Source organism: Phoenix dactylifera, unplaced genomic scaffold (assembly GCF_009389715.1).
Source record: "Phoenix dactylifera cultivar Barhee BC4 unplaced genomic scaffold, palm_55x_up_171113_PBpolish2nd_filt_p 001232F, whole genome shotgun sequence".
NCBI lineage: Eukaryota > Viridiplantae > Streptophyta > Magnoliopsida > Arecales > Arecaceae > Phoenix > Phoenix dactylifera.
This window is the reverse complement of record NW_024068567.1, coordinates 78425-102195: the sequence shown is the minus strand read 5'-3', so window position 1 is coordinate 102195 and position 23771 is coordinate 78425. Positions and strand designations below refer to the sequence as shown.

Sequence of the window (23771 nt, the reverse complement as noted above, 5' to 3'; positions counted from 1 at the left end):
CATTAACGCCCTCTTTCTCCCCTCATCCTTATCCACCTGCTCTAAACCCGCTCTTTCCTCGAAGCTTCCTACATCCGACGCGTGTCGCCCAAGCACCGGTCCACCGCCGCAGGAAGCCCCCGCGCCAATCGCGAGCCGCTCGTGCCACGTCGCGGCGCCGACCGCACGCCCGTCCAAAAAAGGTGACGTGTGCCGTGACAGAATCGCCCCCGCCGCAGCCCTCGCCATTTGTCCATCTCGTCCGCCCGATGCAGGCCACGTGGCTCCGCTCCTGTCAACTGGTCGAATCCCTACCGTCACGCCCACGTTTCCTTATCGAAGTCCCCCAGGAACCTCGGCACGTGTCTTTATCCAACCTCGTCCTCTTGGCCTTCTATAAATCCAGCGCTTCTCTTTGGTTTCTAAGTTTCAAGGCTCCATCCCTCCACCGCTCCCGAGAGAGATCGGGAACACTGATCAGACTGCGAGGAGACGAAAGGAGCGAAAGATGAGCGGCGGAGATCTGCAGCTGCCACCGGGGTTCCGGTTCCATCCGACGGACGAGGAGCTCGTGATGCACTACCTCTGCCGGAAATGCGCCGCCCTGCCCCTAGCGGTTCCCATCATCGCCGAGATCGACCTCTATAAGTTCGACCCCTGGCAACTCCCCGGTATAATACATCTCAACCCTCTGATCCGAATCGTATGGTCCTTAAAATTGCAACTAATGTGTGTTTCCATTTTATTTATAGAGATGGCGTTGTATGGGGAGAAGGAGTGGTATTTTTTCTCGCCGAGGGATCGGAAGTATCCGAACGGGTCGAGGCCGAACCGGGCGGCCGGGTCGGGGTACTGGAAGGCGACCGGGTTGGACAAGCCGATCGGGACGCCGAAGCCGGTGGGGATAAAGAAGGCATTGGTGTTCTACGCTGGGAAGGCGCCCAAAGGGGAGAAGACCAACTGGATCATGCACGAGTACCGGCTCGCCGCCGTCGACCGGTCCGCCCGCAAAAAGAACAGCCTCCGGGTACGTAACTCAACGTGCATACGTGGCAGGCTTTTTCGAAAAATCATAGTTACTGTTTGATTTATCTTGGCGGTAAATTTGACGAATTCCACGATGTGCCGGCAATGAAAGTGTGCCGTAACGTGGAGATTTGAAGCACCTGGCCGGCTTAGCCGGTTCGTGTAGAATTATTTGACAACGTTTTTGAACCAAAACACGATACTTAGCCCAAATTATGGTGAACCACTTGACTCTACCTCGTGTAAGGCGTGTGGGACCCATCACTTGCATGCAACCTCCCATTGGACTTGGTTTTCCGAGTCGATGTCACGGGTGGGGGCTGTCCTAGGGTACGGCTAGCAACAACGGCCCGGCTCATGGCCTCTAATTAATTGGAGGCCTAATAGGACAAACCACATAAGGCCCACCCATCGTGCTTTAATGAACTGGGCCTCGGTCCCCAAGCAACTTGCCAATAATTTTTGATACGCAAGAATTTGGCAACGTCACCTTTTTCTTTTAGTACTTATCTTCGTGCTTCTTTCAAAAAAAAAAGCCCAAGAAAATGATCCAAAAGATATTATTTTCTCGTCTTTAAAATCACAAGGGAGGAAATAAGATAACCGACAGTTAATAAGAAAGATGATATATTTTTCGCTAACTATTTAACTGCCACGTATCGTGTGCAGCTGGATGACTGGGTGCTGTGCCGGATCTACAACAAGAAAGGCAGCGCGGAGAAGGCGACGGGATCGGACCGGAAGGCGGCCGGTTCGAGGATGGCGGGGTGGCCGGAGCCTGAGCGGAAGCCGGTGTTCGTCCCGCACGTGCCGGAGCTCGTGCATTTGGAGCCGGCGGACTCGATGCCGAGGCTGCACACGGACTCGAGCTGCTCGGAGCACGTGCTGTCGCCGGAGTTCACGTGGGAGAGGGAGGTCCAGAGCCAGCCGCGGGCGGCGTGTAGTCAGTGGGAGAAGGCCCTCTACGTTCCGCTTAATAACGAGGGTGCCACGGCTCCGGCCGGTGGCGTCGGGTTCTTCCCGCAGCTCGAACCGTGTTCGCTCGAACCCGGGTTCAGAGACCCGTTCCAAGACAACTTCATGTATCAGTGGAGGCCCTTCTGAAAGAGAGGCAGAGCGCGTTGCTAAAGGACACAGTTGTGGGAGTGTGTCAACTCGGAGTGACTCAGGCGAGCCGCCGTGGAATTGGAGGACGTACAGCCGTCGGATCATGATCGGATGGAACTGATGTGGAAGTGATGTGGTGGCGATGAGACCGTGTGGCTCCGAGTCGTGCGTGGGGGTCGGGTGGGTTACTGGGTTGTGGATGTTTGTGTAAATTTACATTGGTCAGTATAGCGGGCGGTTAACGGCCGTCGACAAAGAAAATTTTGTCTGGTTGGGGTTTTATTAGTGTTATAAAAATTACAGGTCATTACTAAAGAATATATGCCATTGTCCGGATGATGTTGGTGTGGATTAGTTTTGGAATTTCTAATATCAGTCCTAAGTTTCAAAAATATATATATATATTTGATTTGTTGTATAATTATTTTTATTTAATATAGATATATGATATTTCAGAGTAAACACGTGCCCGTAGAGATTCTTAAATACAAATAACCGATGTGGAGCTATATATACGCTCGTATGGATTGTTACATACTTTTTTCGTTTAAATTTTGACGTCTTAGTCCTATTCAAATCTAATCACAAGCATCACGATCGGTCCGTAGCCAGTTCTAATGGATTCTTGTTGTAGTGTTCTCTAGTTTATATATTCTTGCTACAGTGTCTTCTAGTCTATGTAGGTTATGGATCGTGATATTATTTGTAATAATCTAAAATCTTACTTAAAATAGCTAGTCAAAAGGTATTATTTAGATTTATTGATTCGGTAAAAATATTTAAGATTTTGTTCAGCGAATAATTGATATAGAATTAAACATACACGCATACGGATTCTTATAGCTACCGTAAGTCTAAGTCTCATGAGCATGTTATATATGCATGATCTTTATTTTTCTATGAACAAAAGTAAGTATCTCTTTTAAATTTCTCAAATGATTCCTCCGCATTTTAATAGCCCTACATCACATCCAGCTTCCACGTGATCTCACAGTGACATATATCACTGCACTGTGGAGCAAAACAATGACTGTAAATTTAGAAGTCGAAGAGCCTACTCCAAATTAGGATGCATACACAAGCATTAAGTGCTCTAAAGAAAGTCATTTAGATCGCAAAACCACGTTCACTATCCTTTGGCATTAAATATGATTGCCATTGGCTTCCATATCATATCTTGCATTAAAAACAAGCTTAGCTTCTGGTTCACCATTCTATCTCAAGCATCAAAGATCTTTACCCAACATACTGCACCAAAACAAATGCTCACCAATTGCAATAAATTCCTACTTATAATAAAGGTACAATTTTGTAGTCCACTAAACTACCACATCCACCATAACGAACCCTCCTGACCATGCTCTAAGCTCACTCTGCATCACAGCTGAGTAAATTATGGCAGAATTCAAATTCAGTCATGTCCTCCTTTGAGATGTATCTATGATAATTATTGAAACAAACATAGGGAAAAGCTATATGAATGAACATGGTCTTCACAATGAACATGAAAGGAAAAGAAATTGGAAACAGGGGACATCAAGGTGGCCAAACTCATAGCCAGCTTGCCAAGGTAAAAGAAGTTTTGGGTGCTCTACAGTAGGATCCCTTGTTCTTGGTATGCTAAATATTATGTCCATGCGATGACTAAGCAAAAACATACCATTTTTAGTAATACAAAACTGTCCAAATTCTGCAACGTAGAACAAAATGCACGCAGGCGCTCAGAACAGTTGTTCTTGCGGTCATTCTGCAAAACATTAGTTGTAAAATGTGATTTTATTTTCTTGAATGAGACTCTAAAATAAGAATGGAAATGAGTGACTCATATACTAGTCCAAATTTTACTAAGAGTTGGATAACAATGACCTTGACTCGATCTTGCCCCCACGCTAATCTTGGCCAGGCTTTTTCCCATCTTAGTTCTCTCATGCCACAAAGAAATGTGACACCAATATCTACCTTTAACCATCACCATCTCGGCAACTACATACCTGCGTATATACCTATTTTAGCCTGTTCAAAGTAATTGATAGAAGCAACACAACAGCATCTTGTAGTGATGATATTCTCATATCAAGTCACCACTGGCTTCCAAATTTTGCTAACACGGTTGGGATTTAAACATCAACTATAAAATTATCAACCAATGCAGACAAAAGAAAGCAAGAATTTGAGATTGCCAATTCTAAACCCCTTCCCAAGCCACGACACAGTTAATATTTCTATACCAATCCACAACTGTGATGCCACATGCTTCTAGACTATGCCTCCTAAATGTTTTTTCCTCCAACCTTCACTGAGTGAGAAGTAGGCAAAGTCACGCAACGCAATCCAACGTCCTGGGCAAAATTTTGCTGGAAAAATGATAAATGAAATACTCAGACTAGGCATGATTAACTCAAAAAAAATAATCTAGCACTTTATAAGACAATCATGCATTATTTTTGGTAATAGAACCTGCTCCCTGCCCCAAATTATCATGCCCCAAATCCGGGATATAACATATTTATACTATTGAGAGGTACAACCTACGATAACACAAAGCCAATAATCACAATCTCAAATAAAAATAAAAGGTCTAAATCCATCGTCCATCAAATAATTAAATAGATACTAGTTTAGAGTGACTAAATCCAAATTTAAATACCAAAATCCATAACCTCAAATTCATAAAGTCACCAATTACAAATTCATAGTTAATTAAAGAACTAAAATTATCACTAAGCTTGCTAGTGCGACATCCAAATCTACTAGTGCGAGCAACAAGCCTGAACCATTCTTTATTTTTAGTGATACTATTCATCTAAAAAAAATAAAAAAAGATGTGAGCTGCATAGCTTAAGTAAAACTTACATTTTCTTATAGGATCAAGCATAGGTTTTTATATGAGCAATCCAAATAACAATTATTTCCAAATAAAGCATTTTATAGTACAGTATAATAAACCAAGTTATAAAGCTATTATGCATGCACAAATCATTCATATGTCATAAATATGGATTCTAAGTTTATACTGCAGACAAAATCATAATTCATTCTTTTGCAATTTAACTACGATGTAATTCAAAATAATACTCATAGATATCTATGCTAAAGTTACTTTATACCCATGATAGGAACTGTGTTCGTAATCAATAAAGTATCATATTTTGTATGCCAATTTTGTACCTGCTAGCAGGGCCTGTGCTCATATGGAACTAGTTAGGGATATCGATCTTCTCCAATTAAAGAAGTCATATATAGCTATCTGAGAGCCTTAAATATATTTATATTTTTTTCTTAAAATATACATATAAGTAAATAAAAAATACTAAGTGGCATGATAAGATTCGTGCTTCATAAACATACATTTTTTATTAAAAAGTATTCATGGTACTACTTTTCATAACAAAGCATGATTTTCATAATATATATGCTGATCGTTTATTTTAAGAAAATATGATATCCTCATGGACAAACCATATGCTAGTAAAATGTGTGATAGTTTAAAAATTAATAAAGAGTGCAAGATCTACTTATTTTATCCACTTTGAAACTTCAAAATTCATTAGGGCAAATTGGCTAAATCTATTTAAAATAGTAAAAGCAAAATTAATTTCTATTTGATGACTTTAAGAAAATTAAAATAACAAAAAAAAGGAGACCATTGGTCGACCGATAGCTCTGGATGGGTCGAATCTAAGTGATTCAGTCGATGAATTATGAAGCACGGATTTGGTCGAGGCTAAGAATATTATTTAATAGGGTTCATCAATAGTGGGTTTCAGGGATAACAAGGGCCGAGATGATTGATCCGATAAGTTGCCTGGGCACCAGAGTGGTTCCAGACCTTTGTATTTAGGTCAGGTCCATAGAAAACAGAGTCAGGACTTTGTACTAGGGTCCAGGGATCTTGTAGAGAGAGAAATAAGGATGCTTTGTGTCTCATCCTAAATCCATCATCTAGGTCGGCCACATGACGCATCCGCTCACTTCCTAGGACAAGGCTCTAAAGAATATGATAGGTTTGAAAAATTATTACAACCTCAATATTTATGAATAATAATGACCTCAATTCATAACAAGTAACAAACTTGTACATAATTATAAAATTCATTCATCCAACCAATAACAATGATGCTTTATCTATTTATCCCTTTTATCTACGATCTCTACCACAACCACAAACCAAGCATCTTGCAATTCTAAAAAGAAAAGAAAAAGAGATTGTGAGCTTTACATCCTAGTAAGAATCTCTACACATTCACACTAATATAATAATATAGCAATAAGCGATACCAAAATGAAAATATAGTTATGAAGCCTTTTTTCAAACATCCTATATAACTTATTTAAACCAACAAAATCTGCATATACATGCATTAAATATCCGGCTTATAATAAGAGATAAATATCACAAATACCAACAAGTAAAATATTTTATTCATCATTGGTTCCATATGTTTTATCAACACATTATCTCAATTCCAAGTTCTATAACAACTATCTTTCCAGCTTTGGACTAACCAACATCATGACAAAATTCCACACGTAAGCCCGTGAGGCTATCCCACACATAAGTTTGTAGAGGGTATCTCACACATAAGCCCGTGGAGGCTATCCCATGCATAAGCTCCAGACGCTATCCGATGCGTAAGCCCATAGAGGCTATCCACGCATAAGCCTAAGGAAGCTATCTCATGCATAAACTCGTGGAAGCTATTACATGCATAAGCTCGTGGAGGCTATTCCATGACGAGATTAGTTCAAACCATATTTTATCTACTGGATTTGCATGTTATTCTTGTCGAATCACTTTTTATTTATACAATGTAACAATATTCATATAATCATTTTATCAATATTTGATACATATAATAATTATACAAGTATGTTCATACTGGAAATCATATAAAATATATCATCACATGCCAAACCAAATCTATCGATGTAAATCTCATGATAAAAAACCAATGATATAAATCAACAAATATGTTATATATTTTGGTGATCAAGTACAGATACTCTTACCTTTATCGAAATCCAATGCAGCTACAATGCTACCAATCCATACCTAACATGTCCAGTCAATTTAATATTAATATAAAACCAACTTATCCCTCAATCAACCACCAACAATATTTATGAATCAATTATTCAGTAATTACCTAATTTGAGAGTTCTAATATTTGAATTACCCATATTCTCTATTCTTCTTTAATTAAAAACTAAAATAAATAAAAGGTCAGGGCCTTACCTCCTTACCTCAATTTAAAAACTAGAGTGTAGAATCTTATTGGGCTTACTATTCGGATGATTGTAGCTCCCATACAAAAGCAGAGCCAACTATGTATAGAAATAAGTACGAGGCTGCTAGATGATAACGTCCAATTGTTTGAATCAGTCAGCATAAAGTAATTCAATCCATCTGATTAAAAAATATATATCCAATTAAAAAAATAATAGATTAGAAGTTATCAATTATGGGTCCAATGGCAGCTGACAGCAGTCGGGGTAAAGAAAGGACAAGGTCGATTAGATAGCAGCACCCGATAATCTAAATTGGTCCGCTCTAGCCAATAAAACCAGTCAACTCATGAAACAAGAATCAGATCATGGTATGGATAACATAAGGAGGACTAATGATGATAGAGTCCAGTGGTGCCCAATTACCCAAATGTGTCAAAATAGTATTTTTCAAATTATTAGATCAAGCAATAGGTATCAAACACAGCATGGGTAACATGTTACGTTGTTGATGGTGGAGATCCATAGAGGGTTGATGAATGACAGAGTGAAAACTAGCACGATGGGTGGTTTCAATAATATTGGTCCAAGACTCTCTACTAGGGTCAACCTAGATCCACAATAAGAACATCTGGGATCCTCCTGCTAGGTACATAAATCCGTGCAAAGAGAGAAAAAGAAGAAGAGAAAACCACAAGAGAGAAGAGAGAGAGAGAAGAGAGGCTCTTTTCTTCTTTCCCAAAATAAGGGAGAGCCCATCTCTCCCTCTTCTTCTTGGATCAGGAGGTGGTGCGGCTAAGGCAGCCGGCACTAGAGGCGGTGGCCAAGGGTGAGCCCTTTGTCAAAGCATCACTAGCGACGGTGGTCTGCTAGCGAAGAAAAGAAGAGAGGAAAATCAAGATGAAATATGGGATAACTCAGCCTAAATCATGACCGATCTCTCTGATTGATGGCCACACGATCTAAGAGGTCTTGGGAGGCGGAAAAGCTAGGCTTATTCCGGCGGCTAGCAGCGGTGAATAAGAAGATGAAACAATCGAAACAAAGCACACCTGTTTTGAATCCAAGCAATTAGCCAGCTCAAATCGGGGTGAAACACTACTAAAACACTAGAAAAGGAAGGAGAAGAAGATATAGATCACTTACCTTGGTCTAACGAAGTGCTTTGGCAACATTTTTGGCGAAGATCTAAAGAGAACTTCCAAAGAGAAAAGCTTTGAAACTGGCGGTGATCCCTCGAGAAATTGATGATAGAATTCATAAGAGGAAAAGACCCTTTATATACGAGATCCTAAGATTTTTAAGCCAGTTTTTGAGCTTCCTTAGGACTCCCGGAGTCCACTGCAGCCGAGAGAGAAGAAGACTCCAAACTGAAGTCTTCTTCTTTGCCTGCACATGCATGGCATGCATGTATTAATGGGCCTAGGTCTCTTCAGGCTGGCCCACAAGTCTAAGGAGCTAGGCTACTACACTTGGCCTCTCTTAGAATAGAAAGGAGAGGCCGAGGTTGCTGGAGGCTAATATGCGGTGTGGCCACTAAGCCGATCTAGGATTGGTTGACTAGAAATCCATAAAGGTAGTCGAGACTAAGTGGAGAGAGAAAAAAATATATAGATTTTTTTTTCAACATAGAGGAGGAAGATCTCCTCTTGTCATTCCCTGAGAAGAAGAAGAGGAAGAGGAGAAAGGAGAGATGGCGGAAGTCTATGAGATGTGGTGGTGCAACTAATCGTCTGACGGTGGTCGAGCAGGGAACAACCGACAATGGAGGCTGGCGAACAAAAGAGAAAATGGGGCCAAATAGGGGCTTTTTTTGCTCAATCATTTTCGGTCCCAACCCGCTTGCTAGTGGCTAGAGCTCCGGCGCAGGCTAGAGGTTGAGGGCCTTGACGATGAACGCCAGTAGAGACGGCCGAAAAGAAAAAACACAAGGCCGATAATCCATGAAACAGGGGAGGGGGGTTGCAGTCAAAATCTAGAGACTTCATGTTGTGATTTGGCAGATGATGGTTTGAAAGGGAAGGGGAATAGTTCACTTGTCATAACTCGCGCACGCAGCTATCTATAGTGTGTTCTCGTGTTGCGATGAGCTCTCCTCTCGACCGGGAAGGAGCGGGAGAAGAAAAGTCGATCGAAGTGCCCCCCCTCACCTATAAAGAAGGTGTCCGAGCGAAAGGAAGAAGAATAGAGAGGATATTGGAATCTCTCACCTCGTCTCCTATGACAAATTTCCACAGCCTCACTGTACTACATTGGCTATCAAGAGAAAAAACAGAGAGGAAGGAGGCGGCAGTGGTCGATGATGTGGTGCTTGAAAGGGAGTTGGGGAGAGTCTAAGGTCGAGGAGAAGTCCTCCTCCTCGTGTTCGAGCAGCCTTGTTTGCAACTTGCAACGGCAACGGGCCTGCGGACCGTTCCATTCTAGTCAATGTATTAGGCCTAGTTTGGGTTTTCAGGGGCTGGGCTTTACACAAATTGTCCCCTGTTCTTGTCCACACAAATTAGGCAATCCTAAATTGTAATCTCATATGTTATGCTGCTCCCTTCTTGTTCCAGCTTCTGTTCTAATTCTTGTCTTCCTACATTCACCAAATAAAATGAGGCTGGATGGGCATTTATTGTATGGTTACACTGTTGTGATGGCAAAACTGTGTTACTGTATAATTCTACATTAATGCTCTATGAACTAATATGGCTTTATACCCCTCTAACATGCCATTGAAGTAAGACACCATGAAACCTATTGTCTGAGGAACCTCTATCTTGTCTCTGTTGATTATTTTATTAGTTGGTTTTGTAAGAGCATACTTTATAAAAAGATCTAGCACAAACATAGGAAGATCTCTCCCAAAGAGGCATAAATAGATATCCACAAAACTTCGCCTTGCAAGCTGTAGATTCATATAGCACGAACTTGCTGCCTTGATCTGTCATAAGATTCCACAAAAGTTGATCTTTAATGCAAAACTGTCTTAATATATAAAATGTGAATTATAGACTAGAGCAAAAGAAAGCATATGAGATATGTTGGGCCCAAATAAAACATAAATCACAAGTCAAAATTTCCTTTTTTAATAAAAAGATTAGAGATTCTAGAGATAAAACGAGAGGGTTTTACTTACAAATCAAAGGAAGATCAAACCTGTCAATGCATATATACCTCCTAGAAGAATAAGAATACCAGTTCTTACGGTTTTCTGCATGCCAGTGAGAAATTTGTATGTGAAGGAGCACAATCTATTAGCAAAACAAATGAGAACTATTATTTGATCGATGGCTGCCTAAAACTTATTATGCACCAAACAGCCATGCTTGCCACGTAAAATTATTAGATGTATGCAGATTATGCATGTATATGGCTATCCATCAGGTAATATGGAAAGATAAAAAATTAAGATGAAATGAATATTCGATACATGGAAGGATTCTCAATTACCACTAACAGTTGAACAGTGATATTTGATCATTCCACGGAAAATTGTGACAATGCAAATAACAGAAATTCCAGACACCATTATCTATTGAAAAATCTTGAAATGGCACCAACTGATCACATACCTTTCCAATATGAGGAGCAAGTAACCATGCAAGGGTAACTGTAAGCAGGCTATTAGCAACTAAGATTCCTGCACCTTCAATATCCCATTTAATTGTTGGATTCTCCGTGGGCTCCACATTTTCTGTTGGGTTATTGGGCAGCTCTACAATCTTGTGAAACTGCCATATTATGACTTTTGAGGATTGAACCACAATAACATCTCACTTAGCCTTTATCTTCAGACAGCAACAGTAGCATCAGAATCTACACTTGGGGCATGTTTGGTTGGAAAGAGTTGAGCCTTGAAATAGAAACGAAAATGAGTGACCCCCATTCGCTTGGGGGAGTCACATTCCTATTTTGATTCTAGAGGAGAATGAGAATAATGCCTCAATCCTCCAGAATCTATTTCCAACTCTCTTCTAGTATTCAAATCTCATTCCGATTCTAATTATAGTCACGAACCAAACATATTGAAAAATATGGTCATTCTAATTCTCATTCGAATCCATTTCGATTCCAATTTTGATCGCCAACTAAAAGCTCTCGTGAAGTTGTTTCACTAGGTACATAAGTAGGCTTCCCTATAATTGTCCTTTCACTATAACAAAGATCATAATTGCTGACTCTATATTGCTGATGCCAGATAGAAGCGTCGGCAAATTTTTTTCTGCGACAAAAAATCCAACGCTTTTTAAAAAGTGATGAAAATAATTTGTTTTTGTCGATGCTTTGCTAAGCGTCGTTGTAATCCACCCATTACCAATGCTTATAAGTGTCGGAAGGGTTAATCACTGACACATATAAACGTCGGCGGAAGCCAAAATCTGACGACTCTTATCAGCATCGTTGGAATCCATTCCTCCTCCCAAACAAAATCCGACCACCTCCATCAGCCCTAAATCTTTAACCCATGCTGACCGACCCCCTTCTCAGCCCCTTTCACCGATCTCAGCCCTTCTCCTCCGCCGACCGACCCCAAATCGCTCTCCTCCACCACATCTCCTTTTCTTCCTCCCCCTCTTCATTGGCCTCCTCTCCTCGGCCAACTTCCTCCTCCCATTCTCCTCCTACTCCTCCTAAACTTCTTACTCTGCACTCACACAGCGTTTGAATTTTGGAGCTGGCAAGGACAAGGACAAGGCCAGGTTTGAGATCTTCTTCTCTTGTTTTGATATTTAAATTCTAGATTTTTTGGATTTTCTTTTGATTTTATAATCGGATTGTTTGGGGATTTTGTTCTAGTTTCTCTTGTTTCATGATTTTATAATCGGATCTTTAAATTCATTTTTATCGTTAATTTTTATCTGATTATGCAATCAAATGTTTGTTTTCACTCATATATATGCAATCGGAACTCTGCCCTTTATAAAGCACTGATATGATTATGGTTCTAGTAATACAAAATATGAGTTTTATCAATGAAATCGTAGAGTATTGTTAACTGGCATTGTTTGTTGAGAAAGATCCATGCATTTCTCTCCTTCCAACAAGCCCAAATCATGGCCAAAAACAGCATAGGAATAATAAGCTGGAAAGCTTTAGGGAAGTTTCTGAATCTCCAATCCATATATATGTATTCAAAGAATGTTTAGGGATGAAACACTCCAAGGGAACAACAAATCCTTTTCCAAATAGTAGAGAAAAATGGGTAAGTAGAAAATAAATGATCTACTGATTCCTAAGCATGATGACATAAAACACAACCTCCAGCAGTCTTCTGTATCTTCTTTTCAAGAATGTTCCTGGTGTTTAATTTCTTCTTCCAACATAATCAGAGAAAACATTTGATTTTTAGAAGTACATTTAGGCTCCAGATGGACAAAGCAAACTGACATGCAGCTCAAGAATTTCTTTTTTTTTTTTTTTTTTTGATGAAACAGGAGATCAAAGATCACCCAGGATTTATTAAAAAATGAAGATCTCAGGAATTTCACTTATGGAAAGATGCAAGTCTAGAACGAAAACATAATTCTGAGAGGTCTAAATAATCTTATTTTTGAAGTAAAATCATTAGTACTACCATGTGCTCACATTATCAGAACTCCTTTCTTCATGAACACCCCTAATCATAAATGCAGAGGGCCTCACATGACCCACTGTGACAGGTCTATACAATTTAAGGGGCATCAGTGCTGGTGTGTCTGAAGGAAATCTGGTGTGTTGGACTTCCTTTTTCCTCATGTTAATCTAGTTTTCGTTAGGCTTTGAATGCTGTTTGGGTTGTAATTGCTTTTAGCTTGTCGACAGTTTGTAACTTTTTCATGTTATGCACATATATGTTGTTATTTTTCTCTTTATTTAAACATTAGAGCGAGCACTTTCTCTGTTGTTCAATTGGTCATGCTGGATTACCATTTTTGCATTTTTGATTGAAGTACCTGAAATCGTAGACTGTGTGTGGCAGCCATTTTGTTTGTCAATGGTCAAGGCCATTTTCTCCCTTCTTTGAACAGATGCTAACTAATAAGTTTAATGGAATCTTCAAGGACATTTCGCTTATACATCATGTCTCCTTCTCATGAATATGTCTTCGTATAATATGAACAGTTGTGGAACAAAATAAAAAACAATGAACTTTGTCTCCTGCATGATTGCTTGAGGATCAATATAAAAAAAAGCCACTTTCTTGCATGTAAAATATTCCAAGTACTATTGGTTTCTTTTGGGTCAATCTCACTTATTGTGAGAAGTAGGTGCCATGCGATAAGGAATAAGAAAAATAATTCGTACTTGTGCAAGGAACTTAGTAGTTTAAGATAACCACCAACCTTGGATTTTAAAATGAAACGCTGTTCTTCAGACAAGCATAACTTCAAAAACAGCTTCTTGGACCATATATGGTTGACACTTTAATATTTGGATAGCAAGGATTGCACCGAGTTATGATAAATTGCAAGTCCTATTCTGGCTGAGAGCAGAGTCCACGTATCCTTTGCAACTTGGCATTACGCACACCACAGTCTACCCCCATGATTTAACATGCCTCTACTTGTGAAGTTCCACCTTCCATAGCAACCTCGACCAAGCATTACAGCAAAATTAGTTTTCATCGATGCTTTTTTGCCGACACTTTATACAAACCTTCATATTTTTTCGGTCTACAAACAACGTCCCAGGACGGCAAGTGCAAACCTCTACAACCAATTTCATGAGCCCACAAGAATGATTTCATGTTACTTTCTATGTTATCAACCACCTTGATGGGCACAACACAAATGGAGAGAAAGGTGGTAGATAGGCATGGAGGCTGAAACAGTATGCAGCAAAGTCGGTCTCCCAACTTGAGAAAGCATTCTCCATTTAATTTCCATCCATCAAGCCTTCTATTAACTTCAGTGAGCAAAGATGAAAAATCCACAGCGGTAGGCCTTGTAGCAGTCACGGAAGCACCAAAACAAATATAACACTCATAATATTTTTCATTGCTAGTATGGTTATATATCAGCTTATATTATTTTTTCTATATAGAATTTGTACCCATATATGTATATAACCCTCTGAGATATAGTAATTTGTATTTACGCCTTGGTTATGATGACTCGGAAGGATGCATACCAGGATTGTAATTAAAACGTCAACTTTCCAAGGAGTCGGTTGTATCCTTGCGCGAAAGAAGGATACACCTTCCTTCGCACCGGTCGACCGTTAGATCATCCCCATTTGACTGTGAGATCTGCGCTGACGGATGCATGATGATTCGTATTGCATTGAGATCTATGCAGCGGACGATCCAACGGTCGACAGGCGTGAAGGGGGGTGATTTTTTTTTTCCTGGGAAGGATGCAGCCGTGATAAACGGGACCGTCAAATAATGATGAATTCGGTTGAATTAATTCAACTAATTCAGATGCAAGCAAGTAATGAACGAGACACGAGAAGGGCAGTCTCGTCAGTCCAAAATTAACGCCGGCCTGTCATGTGGGCCTCTAATACATAATTCCTTAGTCCTTACCGTGGGCTGTCCGCGCTCACCGGCGCCGCGAACGGATTTGCTTCTCATGTACCCTCACACCCTTTTAACCTAAATAGTAGCCATCATAAAATTCAAAGCAACCTCTTTCATGGACTCTGACGTCGTCGCTTTCTGGTCAACTAAAAGTGGTCCCAAGGAACAACCTATCGAATACAAACTGGCCGTCTCGCTTCCACCGGCTGTCACTCTCACTTTCCCCCGCGGGATCTGTTCTGCTCCTAAATATTTATTATTTTCCTGGTATTAAAAAATTAAAAAAAATTAGTACGGGCTTAATCGACTCGTCCCTCGAATACGAACCCTCGATAGTCGGGTTCTTTGCTTCCAAGCGGGGCGAGGGGAGAAGAAACCCTCGAAGCTCTCGCTTGCGTTCTTCTCCTCGTTTCAGATACGAAGGGTTTTTCATCTGCAGGGAGGTAAGGATTGGCGTTCTGTGCTTTGGATCTATTCGATCTACACGTTGATGCTTGTTTCTGTGTGAATTGGTGTATTTTATTTTTTGCGATTTTTTTGGTGTTTTTGTTTGTGATTTTTGGTATGTATCTTTAGAAGTAGCAATGGGGTCTTATTTTTTCTTCTTCTTAGAAACTTTCATGGTCGCTGATATAAGTTCTTGTTGTCTTGAGTTGGATCTGGTTTTGATCGAGTCATTCTTGCTTCAGATTTTGAGAAAATAAATTAAGCTGAGACGTTGTGTAGTTTCTCTCTTTGTGATGGTATTTTCCTGAAAGTCTTTGTCTGGTGTTACTCTTTGATGCGAAATTAATGCATGTCTTGAAGTGCTCAAATATATAATTTGCTCTGCGATTTGTTTTTTTTTTTCCTAAAGGAAAAGCTTAAAATCAGTTGAAATGGCACGAAGTTACTATTTTTTCTTCTTTTTATTGGCGCTTGTTTCACTTTGATGAAGTAAGTTTTTTTGTTAAAAATTGCAGTTTATTTGCGCCTCACCTGGAAAGTTTTGAATGTTTTCGACCATCACCATCAGTTTACTCGGTAGTTTGTCACCATCTTTGTATTTTGTTTAATGCTTGGTGTCCGATAGTGTTTGCAGCTTATCTTGTTCAAACGTTGTTGTCAAGTGTTTGTTTCTTAACGACTGCTGGGCATCTGAGAACTATTGAAGCTCATGAATTGATAGGTGTAGTAGGTGTCACACTATTAGGCTTGTTTGTACGAAACTGGTAATTGGTGTTTTCTTCCTGATAAATTTAGAATGTTCTGAAGTCTGATCCAGCTGATTTGCCTCATTGAAACTAGTGTTTACCGCCAGCACTGATAGGCTCAGAGTCCTTAAACGATGATTTTTTTGGAGAAAATTAACCATTTGGTTTCAGTCGCTTGGTAGTCCAACTATTTTGGTATCTTAGTAGATCTATAAAGTTTCATTACAGATAGGCATGGAGTTTCGTTTATCTTTTTTCACATTTCAGATCTGCTGGAAATTAGTGTTTTCTATTACTCTCTTTTAAGAAAGAGTATCAGGAAATTGATTGATATTTTAAACATTATTTTTCTTGCACTTTTTTTTATCCCCAGATAAACTATTTGAGAGGGATTTGCTTGTGATAAAATGGCACTTGGGAAAGGCTCGCGGGCTGATGCTAGGAGGACATCGTCGTCCTTCCGTTCAACAACAACCATTGTTGTATTTGTTGCTCTTTGTTTAGTTGGCATATGGATGATGACATCCTCAACTGTAACTCCTCTGGGGATGTCTCCACCGAGTTCCAAATCTAATGCTAAGGGGCAAGTTTCAGAAACTGATTCTAAGGATAACTCAGACAACATAGCTGAAGATTTGGAGAAGTCAGTGCAGAAGACCCGAGAGGAGAATCCTGTGAAGGGCAATGAGGATACCAAAGATGAGTCAGAGGACACAACTAAATCTGTGACTTATAGGGATGGAAACGGTAAGGCAGACAAAGAAAAAGTTCGGGAGGGTGGAGATGCAAATTTGGAGGCAGACACAGGCAGTCTTGCAGATGGGGAAGGCAAGAACATGGAACAAAAGTCAGATGAGCAAGATAATAACTCAGAACCGAATTCCAAGGAAGCTGAAAATAATGAACAACAAGGTATCAATAGTGAAAAGAAATCTGAAGAAGAGGAGAAATCTGATGGTGATAAAACACAGGATGAGAAGGATAAAGGTCAGATAGAGCAGAAGGTGGAGCAAAATGAAGGCAAGGAGACAGGACAAAAATCTGGTGACAATAATGCTGGGAATCAGGATCAGGGCTCAAATGAGGTCTTTCCATCTGGGGCCCAGTCAGAGCTTTTAAATGAGACCAATACCCAGAATGGGGCATGGTCCACACAAGCTGCAGAATCAAAGAATGAGAAGGAGGTCCAAGCGTCCGCTTCATCAAGGGGCCAAACTGTGGGTTACAATTGGAGGCTTTGTAATGTCACTGCTGGGGCAGATTATATCCCTTGTCTTGACAATGTGGAAGCTATCAGGAAACTTCGTAGTACCAAACACTACGAACATCGAGAGAGGCATTGCCCTGAAGAGGCGCCAACCTGCCTTGTTCTTCTTCCAAATGGATACAGGCGACCGGTTGACTGGCCCAAGAGCAGGGAAAAGGTTTTTATTTTGCCATTCAGTTTTCCTTTTAATGCTCAACTATTCCCTCCTTTAGTGAAGCTTGTTAATTTAATTTTATGACTAAACTGCAGATATGGTACTCTAATGCCCCACATACCAAGCTTGCAGTGTTTAAGGGACATCAAAATTGGGTGAAAGTTTCAGGAGAATACCTCACTTTTCCAGGGGGTGGAACACAGTTTAAGCATGGTGCACTCCACTACATTGATGTCATTCAACAGGTTGTTTTCTACCCTCTAATATAGGTAGCTGCCTTTTTTTAATCTCCCTGTTATTTTCCATTTCTCAACATGTGAGATCCTGTTTTCATGCCTTCTGAGTGCCTGAAATTTCTTGTCCTGTCTCTGGATGGATAATATTACTGCTTGTATTGGTTCTTGTACGACACAACCTTTATTGCTCAGGTTCCTATTAGTGCATTTGATAGAAAGAACTCCCAATTGCCATGGCTGCTGTTCACAATATCTGCATATGCTGTGATAGTCGTGAGTGTTTGCATGTTTGTATCACTAATATCTTTATTGTGCAAGGTGTCTTCTGTAGAATTTCTATTTATCTGTTTATCTTTCATCCTTGCTAGCTTAGGTACTATTTGCAATGACTAAGACAGAATTTATAGGGTGCATGAAACATTCTTCCAGTTATGGCATGTATTCCTATTTATGTGTGCTCCATTAAAATTTTCACTCAGGCAAAGTATCTGTAGATTTTCTTATTTAGATGATTGATGATTTTTATTTTTATTTTTTATTGTTTATTTTTTTCCTTGTGCATGATGTGTATGTTTTGATCTTATTTTTGCAGTCAATGCCTGATATTGCGTGGGGAAAAAGAAGTCGTGTTGTTTTGGATGTTGGCTGTGGTGTGGCTAGTTTTGGAGGCTATCTCTTTGATAGAGATGTGCTTACCATGTCATTTGCACCCAAAGATGAGCATGAAGCTCAAGTGCAATTTGCTCTTGAGCGAGGAATCCCAGCTGTATTAGCAGTCATGGGCACCAAGAGACTTCCCTACCCCAGCAGGGTCTTTGATGTTGTCCACTGCGCCCGCTGCCGAGTACCATGGCACATTGAAGGTACTTAATGTTAGACCTTTTATTTATTTGCTCTTAGACTGGTTTGGGATCTTAGAGGTGGTAACTTTTAGGTGGTAAGCTTTTGCTGGAGTTAAATCGGCTGCTGCGTCCTGGTGGGTACTTTGTGTGGTCTGCTACTCCAGTTTATCAAAAGCTCCCAGAAGATGCTGAGATCTGGAAAGGTAAAATTTATTTGTGTTTTTTTGTATGATTGAAATAGATGTGGGGAAAAAAATTTGTCCTAGAAACTTCAAAATGCATTATAAACTATCATGGAAATTTTTTAGGAAGTAAAGTGTCAATAAATTTATTCTCAAAAATAAACTCAGAAGTCAAGCTATTTTAATGTTGTTTAACGTAAACTAGAGTCAACCTATTTTGGTTTTAGATGGATGACTCACTTCTAGGTTTAGGTAAAATAAATACAGATGACTGAAAATGAAGTAAAACTGCCTTCTTAGTGCTGAAACTTTTTTCAGTAAATGCTCCTGTGATCTGTTGCACTGAATTGCATTATGACATTCATGATTGTAGTATTAAGTGGTACATGAATCATAATCAAGAATTTTTACTGATACAACTCCTTCAGTGCTTACCTGCTTCCTAAGCACCTCGTTATGTGAAGTGTTTTTAAATTAGTCCCTTTGCTGCATCCACTCTGATACCTGCCTCTGCCCCGGCTACTTATTCTGGCAACTAAGGCTTTAGCATACGGTCATTATGAGTTAATGTTTTACCTTGTCTACATAAAACACACATTTAATTAGAAGGAAGCCTCAAGACTATAGATTTCACCATACATCTTTATTTTGTTATTCATCTTGAGCATGTAGAGCTTATCTAGGAAAGGTTGTAAAGATAAGAATACTACTTCTAAAATAACTCTGGGACAATTACCTCTAGGAAGTTCTCACCTATATATTGTGTGGATTTTGATGTCAGCCATGTCTGCACTGACGAAGTCCATGTGCTGGAAAATGGTGACTAAAACAAAGGATACCTTTAACCGCGTGGGATTAGCAATCTTCAGAAAACCTTCTGACAATAAATGCTACAAGAAAAGAATGGAAAACAACCCTCCACTCTGTCAAGAATCTGATGATCCAGATGCAGCCTGGTATGCTAATTCCTAACAGTGCAGTCTATATATTGTTTGGTTGTTTTGTTTTGTTATCATGTATTAGGTTTGGTGCCTTGGTGATTTATTTTCATTTTTTGTGTAGGAACGTCCCCTTGCAAGCTTGCATGCATAAATTGCCCATAGATCCTAATGTGCGTGGGTCGCAGTGGCCAGAGCAGTGGCCATTAAGGCTGGAGAAGGCACCTTATTGGCTAAATAGTTCTCAGGTTGGGGTTTATGGTAAACCTGCCCCCAAGGACTTTGAAGCAGACTATGAGCACTGGAAACGCGTTGTAAGCAAGTCATATGTGAATGGAATTGGAATCAACTGGTCTCATGTCAGAAATGTCATGGATATGAGATCTGTATATGGAGGGTAAGTAGATACCATGCTTCTTTCAGGTGTTGGACTATTAGATCCTCTTTTTTTCGCCCCGGGGGGGGGGGGGGGGTTATTTACGTACATTTTGTATCAACATGTATATTATGACAAGAGGGATGGATTTTTTTTTTTTTTTTTGCGGTTTAATTATTGTTTTCCAACTCATTCTTTCCTACCATTCAAGTTCAAATTTAAATGTGAAACCGGTTGATAGTTTCTCATTTTTGTACATGAGAGGCCACAAGAGGTCAAATCCCTGTTTCTAATCTAGAATTTTAGCTTGTGATATGCAACTTAAATTTTGCTTAGTTCCTCTATTCTTTACTTTAAACATCATGGTTGTAGGACTGATGCAAAATCATGCTTGGCATAGCTAATGGTGCCAATGGTTTCTTGAGTAATTGCATATTGATGAACTGTCTGCATTATTTGTGTGTATGCACGTTGTTGAAGAGAGTCCATTGACCAGATATTACTAAAAAAATGTTTGGTTGGTTCAGTTCTTCTTGCTGATGATATATCCATGATCGCATATTGTGTCTTGATATTTTTGAGGCCGCATAGTGCAAAGGTAGGTTCTTCATACGTGCCATTGAGCATGATCAGGAATTTGGCAGCATGTTGATGAAGAGCTGATGTTTTACGTGACAGACTAGTCTTAGAACATTTTTGAATCATGAAATTTAGTTATAATTTGTCTTCTTGATTATGTATAGTGGAATGTGAAGGATCAGTTGTCTGTTTTATAATCTACCTTATAATCTACTGATCTAATATTGTTGATTTCTGATTTGAGGGATAAGCAGATCACCTTTTCTAGACTTCCTCCTGCTTTCAGTTTTGAATTTACTTTTATGCTTGTTTTTGCAGCTTTGCTGCAGCTTTGCGGGACATGAAAGTGTGGGTCATGAATATCGTCTCAATCGACTCACCTGACACACTTCCCATTATTTATGAGCGTGGACTGTTCGGAATGTATCATGATTGGTGTGAATCATTCAGCACCTACCCAAGAACATATGATCTTCTCCACGCAGACCATCTATTATCAAAGCTCAAAAAGAGGTCAGCATTATAATTTTATTATTCACTTATTTGCAACAAAGCAGAATCATATCCTGCCGGTTATTGAATCCTTTGGCTTGAAATTAACATCCGGTAATCTTTCTTGCATGAACTTGCTCCAATCCTTTGCCTGCATTATTATTATTATTATTCTTTAAACTGAACCTGATTTTGATTGGAACATCTCCTTTGTTGATGTCTTATTACTTTGGGAACAATATTTCCCATCCCAAGAGCAGCTCTTTACCCAAGCCTTTCGACCTTTCTAGGAGATGGTTAAAGTTCTAGTGGGATCTATGATCATCATTCTGCTGAAGTCAGTGAGAAATGTTCTCTTAATATTGTATCTTCCTTTCTTAATACTCCCAAGTAATATTAGATATAAATGACACTTCTGCGCTCTTATATCAGCATTTTGTCACATTTTATGCACTTTAGCCACATCGAAGTATCACATCTCAGAAATGCATTTGTTACGTCCTTTCCACTCTCATTAATTTTGCCATATGTTGACGCTCTGAGCTACGCTTCTAGGTGCGAATTACTGCCAGTGATTGCCGAGGTGGATCGGATACTGAGACCAGAAGGGAAGCTGATTGTAAGAGACAATGCGGAGACAATCAATGAAATAGAGAACATGGCAAAATCTTTGCACTGGGAGATCCGGATGACCTACTTAAAGGACCATGAGGGATTGCTGTGTGTTCAAAAGACAATATGGCGGCCAAAAGAGCAAGAGGCAAGGGCGTCATCGGTGTCTTAGTTAGGTAATTTTTGCTGTTCTCATATATTGATGTAAAATTTTTGTTGTATGCTTCATCTTGCATTCAAGAAGGGAAAAAAAATGTCTGCACAAATTACAAGTCAATTGTAGAATCATATATTCTTGAATTAATGAAAATTTCCTCCATTCGTAATGACTGGAAGATCTAATGTTATAACGGTACCTGAATGCAACTATAGATAGTGTCAATGCGAACATTGTCCATCATCAAGAATCTAGTTTGGATTACAGTCAAGTGAGGGCACGAGATATCTGCACCCATGAGAGTGGAGGCATTTCTTTAGATGATAAACTATACATTGTTCCTGTGTTCAACCTGAGAATTCTTGTTGATTCCTTCATCTTTGCACATACGTCAGACTGCTAGGTCCTGCTGCTGGATCTTACTGGCTTTCATTGCACTCAGCAGGAATATCACAAGTGATTGATGCCTTTCTAGGTGACTAATTAAGGATCTTTTTCTTTGTACCCCATGTTCAATCATTTTTTTTTTTAAAAAAAAAATGGTGGCTATTCATCTTAGCATATATATTTTGTTGGGCTTCGGTGCTAGAGCATTGTTCTTATATTAAGACATTAGTGATTTATTTTATGAACGAGAACATGACGTTGTTTCACAAGAAAATGAGCAATGTTGTCGGTACCATCGACAAATTTGATCATGCTCGGATATATCGGTCTCTGTTTTAATCCCATACGTCTTGAAGGTAACATGAAAACCCCTTGGAAGTCCTTCAAAATTGTAGTCGATATGCTTATGACGGTAGAATTTGCTTGGGAATGGGATTATATTACTCTATTCCTTCAGGAAGTCGTTATTCTGCTGCAGTGATAGTTTTGTGGAGACATCGAATGAATTGAATGTGCCAAAGAACAATTCAAACGCCAACTTCTGTTGACTAGTGGTGACTGAGTTTATGCGCAGTCTACCTGGATGGCTCAAATTAAAACCTGTACATTTTTTTTTTAATCCAACCTTTTCAAGTCTCACCAAATCTTTAGGATTTTAAAGGCTCTACAAGTTTGCCATCCCACTTTTGGGTATATTATGGTGGGGTTGCAAACTATGGAAGAAAAAGCATAAGCATAGTCATCTAAAATTTCTAGGATTGGTAGCTAAGGATAAATGTGTAATTGAGTCGAGCTTTATCAAGCTTCTGGCTACCCAAGTTCTCTAAGAACCCCCCACCTCCCAAGGAGGAGCTTCTAAGTCCGCTTGCTACCTTACACCATCCCTTCTTACCTAGTCCGAAGCCCAGGATGAAGACAGACTGAACCCAAGGAATCAAATCAAGGACACAGAGCTAGTGGAGGCCAAAACAAGACAATGACACCTCAAGGAATCAAATCCTTGCCACTTGCTAAGAAGGCAAGAGGTAATACAATCCGATCAAAAGGTTGGGAGTGGTCTGGCCAAGTTTGGCTTGAAATTAATTTTTAGCTAAAATCGAGATCAAGCGTGGCTCCTTTGTTATTTGATTAACCCTAGTTTTAGTCTGAATACAAATCAGTTGAACTTGAGCCTATTTCTCGTGGCCTGATAGCATTTGTGAGTTCAATTCAATCGGACTATTTAAGTTTAATTTAGTCTTTAATCAAGCTCAACAACTCCAAATTTTGTTCAAGCTTGATTGACTGGTTGGTTATATGCCAAATGAACCAAAAGTCAGCTGTTGAATTAGATCTACTCCTTCATTATAAGGTAACAAATATTTATTACAATATAATTAATAATTTTAAGCCTTATTAAGCCTATCCTTGTCAAGTTGAGTGTGATCAAGCTGAGTTGTTTCAAGTTTGGGTTGAAATTAATTTCAAGCTGTAATTGAGATCAAGCATGGCTCCTTTGTTATTTGATTAACCCTAGTTTTAGTTTGATTACA

At 39.6% G+C, this 23771-nt stretch overlaps 2 protein-coding genes across 2 annotated transcripts; both read left to right on the top strand.

The window, feature by feature from the left end:
* The first annotated feature begins 394 nt into the window (after positions 1-394).
* LOC103697241 (NAC domain-containing protein 48-like) lies at positions 395-2466 on the top strand. Its single transcript, XM_008779061.3, has 3 exons — positions 395-650; positions 732-1006; positions 1675-2466. Exons 1-3 carry the CDS (start codon positions 488-490, stop codon positions 2107-2109), a joined length of 873 nt encoding a protein of 290 aa, XP_008777283.2. The 5' UTR covers positions 395-487; the 3' UTR covers positions 2110-2466.
* Positions 2467-15110: 12644 nt separating this feature from the next.
* LOC120108227 (probable methyltransferase PMT26) lies at positions 15111-22024 on the top strand. The gene is made up of 9 exons (XM_039121799.1): positions 15111-15267; positions 16391-17441; positions 17534-17683; positions 18267-18537; positions 18609-18719; positions 19480-19654; positions 19761-20033; positions 20910-21104; positions 21639-22024. The coding sequence occupies exons 2-9, from the start codon at positions 16425-16427 to the stop codon at positions 21865-21867; spliced, it is 2421 nt and encodes an 806-aa protein (XP_038977727.1). The 5' UTR covers positions 15111-15267; positions 16391-16424; the 3' UTR covers positions 21868-22024.
* Positions 22025-23771: the final 1747 nt, after the last annotated feature.

Excerpts from the sequence above, each read along its gene's own strand:
- LOC103697241 (XM_008779061.3), top strand. The coding sequence starts at position 488 with ATGAGCGGCGGAGATCTGCAGCTGCCACCGGGGTTCCGGTTCCATCCG. Across the intron at positions 651-731 it reads CGACCCCTGGCAACTCCCCG|AGATGGCGTTGTATGGGGAG; the intron begins GTATAATACATC and ends TTTTATTTATAG. Across the intron at positions 1,007-1,674 it reads GCAAAAAGAACAGCCTCCGG|CTGGATGACTGGGTGCTGTG; the intron begins GTACGTAACTCA and ends TATCGTGTGCAG.
- LOC120108227 (XM_039121799.1), top strand. The coding sequence starts at position 16,425 with ATGGCACTTGGGAAAGGCTCGCGGGCTGATGCTAGGAGGACATCGTCG. Across the intron at positions 19,655-19,760 it reads GATGATCCAGATGCAGCCTG|GAACGTCCCCTTGCAAGCTT; the intron begins GTATGCTAATTC and ends TTTTTTGTGTAG. Across the intron at positions 21,105-21,638 it reads TTATCAAAGCTCAAAAAGAG|GTGCGAATTACTGCCAGTGA; the intron begins GTCAGCATTATA and ends CTACGCTTCTAG.